Genomic DNA, 9,430 nt, shown 5'->3' with positions numbered 1-9,430 from the left:
CTTATAATAACATACTTGTGTGGAATCTAGAATCCATTCATGTTAAATGCTTCCTGTAGACATGTGAGGTATTGATCAATTATACAGTGTAGCCAGTGTGTAATCACACACACTGCATCATATTGATCATACTGATGATACTGACTCTCTGATATCAGATAGGTAATTAACCATTTCTGTATACAGCTGCAACAACACGCAGAAGAGAGAAAAAGTCTCCATAAGTGTCTGTCATGATGGTGAAACAAAATACCTGAGAAAGAGTAAATGAGGAACCTGAACCTGCAGCATCATTGCCCTGAATGTCTCAATAAGACCTCACTTATCTTAATATTTTCAGATTGAGATAATGTTTCGCAACAACTGTTGTATTGTTTTGTCTCACCTTTTCATTTCTGTATTTGCACACACAGACCTGTCAGCGGTGCACAAAAAACAAGTTAATTATGCACAGTTTTTGCAGAGGTAATTGTTTTGGTGGGTGTGCACACAGGTACATGAATGTGTTTTGGTGCATGTATCTGCAGGCATGGATGTCAAGGCTGGCGGGTTGTGCACAACCAGCGAGAGAAGGCAGGGAAAGGAGGATGTTGGGTGGCGGAAGCTCTGCTGAACACTGATAAACCTGCACTAGATTCTTATGAAGGGAACTGCTAACTGCTGTGGTTTCTGGCATATACTGAGGAGCGGAGAGCGGCCCGTGCTATCACACTGTTACTTTGTCCTCACTGTGCTGTGTATTGCTGTGGCATCACACAAATACTTTCTACCCTTTGTGAGCCTAAGGACAGTATAATTAATACCTCTCAGTGAACTCAAAAACAGTGGTTTTCAATTGTCAAGTGTCTTTATTAATATGGACATTCCCTCATAGTGTGTCTTGTTTAATTCCCATTCTGAGGCAAAACATTGCATTCCTGCCCTGTTTCAGTCAGTGGTTACATTTTTTATTTATTGATGAGACAACATTTTGACATATGGTGGTATACTACATCCAAAGTACACAATATTATTGCAAGCATGCATTTCTGAATAGTTTCTTATGTAAAAGAGATCCTCCATTGTGGCTCCACTGAGAATCAAAATGTTAGCCCAGGACTATCTGTACTATGTGCTGTTCAGTGAAAAACCTGTCATAATCTACTGTACATACACCACATCCGAGTACATGTAGGGTATGATAACATATCTGCTGTTCATCACCACTGTGATTGTTGTTGGCTATATTTCAGTGCATTGTAAATATGAAAATATAGAAATTGCATTAAACATTAAAATGGCCTCATTAGAAAAGGAGGCGTGTTGATAAAGAGAATCTTTTCATCTTTCTGTGCAAGGCGCCATACTGTTTCCTCTCAGTCTTCCAGGGTAATTTTGAAATCTTAGTGGTTGAATTGTGTAAACATGGCACAGCATTGCAAAATTTCATGGTTGCCCACAGCACTGTTGCAAATGTAAGTTAAAGTAGTTAAATATCACTGTAAGCTTGTACAATTTTTGTAGGCCAGCACTGAACAAATATCAAAATGCCGTTTGCCTCTGAAAGCACATAAACTCCAGTGTTATTTAAGAGGCCAAAAACTAAAATATCTTACAGTAAGGCCCAGCAGTGATGTCATGTTAGGAGGGAGATAGAGGGAAATCCCCATCAGCCCGGGTTTCCAAATGCTTCCCAGAAGTGGGAACTAGGATAATTGGCTTTGGTTAAATGTAGGAGGATGCTTAAAAAGATGGTGATGAGTCCAAGAAGCTAAAATGGCACATGAGATTTTTATTTTACAAGGGGCAGTGCGACAGAGAATAGCAACAGACTGAAGGAAGTGTACTCCCAACATGCTCTTTGGTTTACAGTAGCCACAGTTACTCCAAAAAAAAAAAAAAAAAAAGACAAAGAGAGTAATGTAGTATTGCCTAAACACTAAAGCCAAACTATAATCCCAATGGAAATATCACTGGAGCTGGGTCATGATAGTTTTGGCTTCCCTACATGACATTATGTTTACATTATGTTTTAAAGCAGTTTATCAGCCAGCCGCTTCGCGTAAATCATCTGTGAGTGTCATGTCATGTTGCAGATGTTCTGGGATTTGAGTACACCAAATGCAATGCCATATATTTTCTGCTTTCACCCTTGATTATCTGTATTTCCTGTCAGTCCGCTCCGTCTTGTGAACTCTGGACTTTACTCGCTGCTGTTCACGTCACCAGCGCATCAGCCAATGGGAGAGAGCCGCATTCATTTCACGTCTTACGTACGCTGGCTACTAGCCTGCTAATTAGCTTGCTAACCAGAAAGAAGATGGATTCTCCCATTCTGGTATGTTAATAGTTGTAATATATATTTAGCGACCATAGTATTTTCGAAAGTGGAGCCCTCTAACAATAACATATTATAGGGGCATATTATTACCGCTTAAAAACACACACAGCAGCGTTTTTTGCTAACTATCAAGTTAACTTGACTTGGGTGCTAAAGGGGCTATGTTGGCTAACCAGCTAACCCCAGCTAGCTAACGTTTCCTTAGTGAGTGTGTGTATTTATGGGTGATGTGGAAGTTTCATGTCTTCGTTCATTTTGTTGCCCGTGGCAGCTGTAATTTTGAACACATTTCCAATAACAGTAGGTGTTTTGTGTTTAAGTCATTCCACGTTAGCCCCTTGAGCCCCGACACAGTGTTTGTTTTGACTAGCTAACCGGTGAGCAGACAGCCTTGTTGCTTTGAAAGAGCAGTGTAAAGAAATGAAATGACACTTGTCAATGGGCATTGCTTAACATGTGCGTTTTTTTTTTTCCTGAACAGGAACCATCCTTGTACACTGTCAAAGCTGTTCTCATTCTGGACAACGATGGAGACCGGCTCTATGCTAAGGTATGAGTCTGGAGGCGATCAGGGAGTGAGCCGACTTCCTCTCTGTGGTCTTAGGTATTTACTAGTGAAACTTTCTTAGCTGTACGTGTTGTCACTAAATCAGCTGTATGGCCCTCTTGATCATTTTCATTGGAAGTTCAGTGTGTTGTGTGTAGCAGTTTTAAACTTCAGTATAATAAATTGAGTGTGATACTTTATGGTCTTTCTCAAAATCAGTAGAACTTCCTTCATGCCACAAAGAGCATTTGTAGTCAAAGGTTTTGGTTGTTACAGTGCTGAAGAGGATAGACATGCCAGAAATAACTTTAACACGGGCCTCTCCATTGTTTCACGTGATATCTGCCATTGTGAAAAATGCTGTTTGCTCCAAAGTCCCAGCTGTGTGCCATAGCAGCCCAAAAGTTTGCAAGTTTTCATTGCAGCCAAACTCTACCTGCCTGAATTACCTGAAATTAGCTGCTACAGTGTTTCAAGAGAATGGAAACCTGCACACTTGGGCCCTGGTTTCGCATGGTTTAAAAGCATGGGATTACTGACATCTTTCTTTGTGCCATAAAGTAATCCAGCGGATATCTTGATAATATGACCCCGTGTAGAAGCAGGTAGAGGCTGCTGTTTATTTAATTGATTGTGTTGTTTATGGTCATGGAAAAAAATGACTCAAAATTAATGTGGTAACGCTTCACACAGCGCCTGTAATGTAAAAACAAAACAAAAAACAGTTGCATCATAGCTCACATAACCTCAAAATGTCACTGTTTTTCATTTGCTTTAATGGCGTCTTGGGGCTACACATCACCCTTGCAAAACCTTGAAGGAAGTCTTGACCACATACCGTGCTGCAAGAAGTGGCTGGTACATGATATATGCTTTATGCTGCTGTACCAATCAATATATTTTTGGATATATTTGATCAGTTAAAGCATGTGTGCCAGACATGCTGCATGGGCACAGAGGACAGTGCTTATGCGGTGGAGAAAATGATGGTCTTGGAGTTCTCAGTCTCTGAGACGTACCAAATTGACTCAAACAGTGAAAGAAAACTTATATGTTTTAATTATATGCAGATTTTCCTAACTTATATTTTACCCACACATCACGTCTGTGTGCACAAGGAGGAAGGCGCTGTATCAGAACCTATTTTTGATCAGTCAAGTCTTGCTGCATGGTATGTGGGTAAGGTTTCCTCAAAGATTACCAATGATTTGGTTCAGACTCACGATGCAAGTCAATTACAGCAATCCTGAGGCCATTCAGACTGTATCCATTTCATCATCAGTGTTTGTTCCTTGGCTTGATGTATCTTAAAAATTTCCACTAAACCTAGAAAAATGGAAAGACATTACACACTGGTAAACACTATACATACATTCTGGTTGTACTGCCAGCCTGTCCAAAGCAAAAATAACGGTTGCAATGGAAGTTACCCGTCGATACAAAAAATATATATCTGAATAAACCTATTGCCCACTAGATTGATTTTTGAATTAGCCCACGAGCAAATGCAGATCTCATAACCAGAGAGAGGGGGAAAAAAACACACCAACACTTGTGTTTTAACAACCTTCTTCTTCACCTTTTATGTTTTTACAGTATTATGATGATACATACCCCACAGTGAAAGAGCAGAAGGCATTTGAGAAGAATATTTTCAACAAAACACACCGGACAGACAGTAAGTCAGAGCATAATGAACATAATAAAAAGAACAAACCTCTTTTTCCCTCAGTACAGGGCTAATGAGCTTGGCTGTTTTGTGTGCCTCTAGGTGAGATAGCATTACTGGAGGGCCTCACTGTTGTCTACAAGAGCAACATAGACCTCTTCTTTTATGTGATTGGAAGCTCACACGAAAATGAGGTAAGGGTTAAATGTTGTATCGAGCAGTTTGCTGAGGTCATGAGTGGTGCCTGTCAACTATAAACCAAGACAAGGCGGCTGGTTTGGAGGGAATAATCTTCAAGCTTCTCAATCTAATTATATGTTATCCCCGTCTCCTAGCACAGTCCAATCAATTTTAGTTAAGTTGTGGATGTTGTGGGTATAATGGGGGGCTGTTTGAATTATGTGGGATCAGCCACTGACTTTTGCAGATGGATATCATCCACAGTGTAACACAACACGTTCTGAAATACGCTAAAGCCCTTATCCTTGTACATTTGTGTCTGTTTCATATTGGCACTGAGGATTTCTGCCAGCTGTCGGTCTGCTGCTTCGGTCATAAGGAGGTTTTTTCTGACATTCTGTCTGTCTGTTCTGTATTCACCACTCTGGAGTCATTTTTTATTCTGTTTTACCATTTCCCAAACTGCAGTAGAGAGTGTCCAAATGAATCATGTGGCCAGCTGGCAAAATTGATTTAAAAAAAAAAAAAAAAAAAAAAAACACATTTGCTTTTATTTTCTCTTCTCAGCTTATTAATTGATTCATTTTTAGTACACTGTGATAGCCTCAAAATTAGAGAGGGAGACTGGGCTTTAATATCAGTCAGTATTTATTGATTATGAAGCTGAGAGGCTGAACACCAATATAGTCTCTCAGTTTAGGTAATTTGGTTTGAAATCTTCTATATGATGTATTTAAGAGGATGCATATTTAAAAAAAAAAAAATGTTTTTAAGCACTTGAGCTGTACATTAGTTCATTATTAATACTTGTGTTTGTTACTTCATGTTGTCCTGTGGTACTTTTCGAGGCACATAAGGAAGTAAAGATGGGCGGTGGTAGATAATGTGCCTACACAAAATGCTGATTGAACTTGTTGACCTCTAATTTTGTAATTTGATTAGCTGTCAGTCATCATTTCATGCATCATCAAATGTCATTGCACTGTTTTACTGTTCTTGGTATCTGTGTCCCTCACAAATGTAAAGTAGAAGCAGTTTAGAGCCTGCACTGGCAGACTGTTAATGGTGTAGATGCACAAACAACTTGGAAATTGAAATTTTATGACTCTTTAGTTTCACAGAAAATACTTTGAACATCATCCAAAAGTGATTGGTAGCCTTTTTTATCTCTTAACTGACACTTTCCAAAATGAAGAAAACGGTATCCCAATTAGGCATTAATAAATTGTGATTATATGGTGCTTGTTTTTGATTTTTACAGTGTATTTCTCTTTAATTCTCAACAGCTTATGCTGATGGCCGTTCTAAATTGTCTTTTTGACTCACTCAGTCAGATGTTGAGGTGAGTTGTACAGTTTTGGCAGCTGTTTTTAATAATCCAAATCAGTCATCTTTTAGTTGGAGTAGATGTTTAAACTTAATTATATTTTCTCCCTTTGCAGGAAGAATGTTGAGAGGAGGGCTTTGTTGGAGAACATGGAGGGCCTCTTTCTTGCTGTGGATGAAATTGTAGATGGAGGGTAAGCGGGAACTTACCGCTCCGAACTTTAGATGATGAGTTGTCTTTGGCTGAAATAACTGAATAGTTGTGCATCTCTCCTCTTCCGCTTCCTTTTTTAACTGATGCACGATTACTGTGCTGATTATTTGTCGCATCTACAATGTGTTTTAACCTTTTCTCATCTGCAGTATCTTTTAGCCATTTGTTTGTCTTTTATGGTCTTTGCTGTTTTTGGCCTCTTGGCCTGGGCGTCACTGTAAATGAGAATCTGTTCTCAGTTGACTTGACTGGCTAAAGAATGGCTGAATAAATATAATAAAAAATGTTACTAACTCCTGTGTGTCTTTGCTGCCTTCCACAGAGTAATCCTTGAGAGTGACCCGCAACAAGTTGTTCACCGCGTGGCTCTTAGAGTAAGTGTCTCCTCTCTCTTTCTTCTCTTCAGAAACATTTTATACAATATAATGTGACTTGGCCAGCTGTAAACATGCCATGATTCTTCCTATAGGGAGATGATGTGCCTTTGACAGAGCAGACAGTCACCCAGGTGAGAAAAAAACACTATTGCCTTGCTCCTCTCTCTGCTATAAAGTGTAAGGCTCCATTAGTTTATTGACTCTTGAAACTCATTAGCATAGAACTTGTGAATACAGGAGCACTTTTACTCTCACTTGCCTGTATATTGCCACACATTTCTTTATCCTCTCTGCATGTGTACATGGCTACTAATTATTTAGTGGTAGAGTGGTAGGTAGCCGGCGTTTTTTTTTTTTTTTTTTTTTTTTTTTTTCACCCGCTTCCCTTCAGTTCCTAGACCAGTCTGCCTGTGTGTGCCCCTCCTGATTAATGTTCTCATTTAAGAGGCCTTAGACAGGCTACCACCATCCCTCCTCTGGCCATGATTAATGTCTGTCCCCCTTCCCCATGCTTTATGGTTATGGTTCGTCTTTCATTCAATGAATTAAGATGATTAATTAAATCTTGCACATTTCTCTTCAAGTACATCACTCACCTTTTGTTCACTTTTTAAAAAATATTAATTTTATCAATATTGCACCTTTCACCATGCTTAAAAGGAGTCCATGGTCACTGACAGATTTTTGCCTCAAATAGCGAAACCGTGCCGTACTGAGCATTGCATGTAATGAGGAAATGGTTTGCTGTTTGAGTGAATCTGCTTGCTCAAAACTAGTTTTCCACCACAGGTGCTTCAGTCTGCCAAAGAACAGATCAAATGGTCACTCCTTCGATAGAGTCACTCCAGCACCAGCCGACCAATGAGCCACTGTTCATTCCAGTCATCATGGCACTGTTCCATATTCTCCCTTCTCCTCCGGTTTCCTCTGCTCCTGCAATCCAAGCTGTGAGGACTGCAGTGGCTCATCCAGTCACTCTTTGAGGAATTCCTCGGCTAAACAAATTGTCATTTTTCTGTTGTTATACTCTTTCCGCACGGGCTGTCATTGTGTGGCATAATCATGAGGTTATGGTATGCATTCCATCTTTTGGGTCAGGCCTGTCTGTTTCTTCTCTTCACAGAACCTTGGTGTGTATTGATAAATTGTATCTCTGTAAAACATTATGATGACCATTGTCATAACCTGTGATAACATTCCGCATTTTTCTTGGAGCAAGAAGTTTATCCCATGTGACAGCTCACTGTCATCGCCTCAAGACTACTGTATAAACTTAAGCACTGACTCTGTTATACCGTTTCAGTTATATGAATATTGTGACAAAGCATGTACAATAGGGAGTACTGTAAGTATACCACTGGTTGTGAAGGCATGTATTTGATTTATCCACGGGGTCATCCATCATCAGATACTTGGAATAAATACATTTTTTGACATTGGTACTCAAAATGCTGTGATGCTGAAAAACACTGCTGTGTGTTTTATTCTTAGCACACCCCGGTTCTTTCACCATGCTTTTCATGAATAGTTATATAGTGTAATGGTCATTAACCCTAGGTTGCCATTCAAGCTCTTAACATGATTTGCTACTCTAGCTTATGTCAACAGATTAAGTCAGGTTGTAAGAGCAAGTGTCTCTCTTATTTTAGAATTGCCGTGCCACGCGCTCTTTGTTTTGCAAGACCTTGGTGACAGCCGGAGACTCTCAGCCTGGAGTAAGGGCTCCATCTCCTGGTGTGTGCAACAAAGCACATGCTGAGGTACACTCATAGACAACATGATAAGATACTGGTTTATCAAGCATTATAGCATACAGTAGGGGCTTACACTGTATTGTGTATCGATGATGTGAACCTGAGCATAAAGGAGCAAATTTGATTCATTTTTGATTCATCTAAACAACCAACATGTGTCATGAATTGTGTTCCTCCATGCATGCTGCTCCAGCTTTACACATACACGCCCCATACAGTCATTTTTATGTAAATGGAAGGATGCCCTCCAGAGAGTAATGAATGTGAGAATAGGCACTACATCATGTAGGTACCTGATGCATATTACAGAGAAGGTGATTTATCTGCATTCCTCCATCAAGGTACCCCCCATATGCTCTTATGCTGACCTCTTGAAGGCATTTGTTGCAAGCTGAGATTTGCGTTGTGTTGTGCAACACACACCCACCATGCCTAATTTGAACCATATTGGTTTTGCAGGCCTTGTCTGAGCCCATGACCCCTCTGTAGACTTCTTTCCTCCTTGTCCTTACCCTCAGACGCCTCATCCCTGGAACTACTTTGCATGCTACAGCATGTCTGCTGGCCAGGGTCAGGGGCCGTTAGACGACTGTAGCCAGCTTTGTATTTGGGGTACATCATGACTTTGCCCACTTCTTTTTCTTTTTTCTTTTATTGATTGAACATCAACACTATAAAATATACATTTGCAAACAGAAAGACAGAAGCACAATGCCTTTTTCTGTTTGTTTTGTTCTTGCTTTTGAACCCGTGCTCCCCACCACAACCTCAGGGAGCTCCTTGTTAGGTGGGATACCAAAATAGCAGAATGAAGATTTGAATCTACCACTACATTGTGAGACTTTTGTAAAGTTTCAGATAGTCTAGAGCAAAAGATTGTTGATTTCAGGCATGACCAAAGTTTAAAATGGACTGGCCACATCTGTTATAAGCATCACTAACGTTCGGGTATATTTGAGACACTCTGTGGTTAGTATAATGAATTTTATATTGAATCAGCCCATGTTGGGGACAAATAAAACAATTGTGGAGTAGATTAAGGA

General features: G+C 39.9%; 1 protein-coding gene across 1 annotated transcript; it reads left to right on the top strand.

Annotated features, from left to right (window-relative positions):
• The first annotated feature begins 2,185 nt into the window (after positions 1-2,185).
• On the top strand, positions 2,186-8,102 carry copz1 (COPI coat complex subunit zeta 1). Its single transcript, XM_030056505.1, has 9 exons — positions 2,186-2,317; positions 2,802-2,870; positions 4,464-4,545; positions 4,639-4,730; positions 6,003-6,058; positions 6,159-6,236; positions 6,579-6,630; positions 6,726-6,764; positions 7,423-8,102. The coding sequence occupies exons 1-9, from the start codon at positions 2,300-2,302 to the stop codon at positions 7,468-7,470; spliced, it is 534 nt and encodes a 177-aa protein (XP_029912365.1). The 5' UTR covers positions 2,186-2,299; the 3' UTR covers positions 7,471-8,102.
• The last annotated feature ends 1,328 nt before the right edge of the window (positions 8,103-9,430 follow it).

The sequence above is a fragment of the Myripristis murdjan genome, chromosome 7 (assembly GCF_902150065.1).
Source record: "Myripristis murdjan chromosome 7, fMyrMur1.1, whole genome shotgun sequence".
In the NCBI taxonomy this organism is placed as follows: domain Eukaryota; kingdom Metazoa; phylum Chordata; class Actinopteri; order Holocentriformes; family Holocentridae; genus Myripristis; species Myripristis murdjan.
This window is presented reverse-complemented; position numbering and strand designations above follow the sequence as displayed.

Excerpts from the sequence above, each read along its gene's own strand:
- copz1 (XM_030056505.1), top strand. Across the intron at positions 2,871-4,463 it reads GAGACCGGCTCTATGCTAAG|TATTATGATGATACATACCC; the intron begins GTATGAGTCTGG and ends ATGTTTTTACAG. Across the intron at positions 4,731-6,002 it reads GAAGCTCACACGAAAATGAG|CTTATGCTGATGGCCGTTCT; the intron begins GTAAGGGTTAAA and ends AATTCTCAACAG.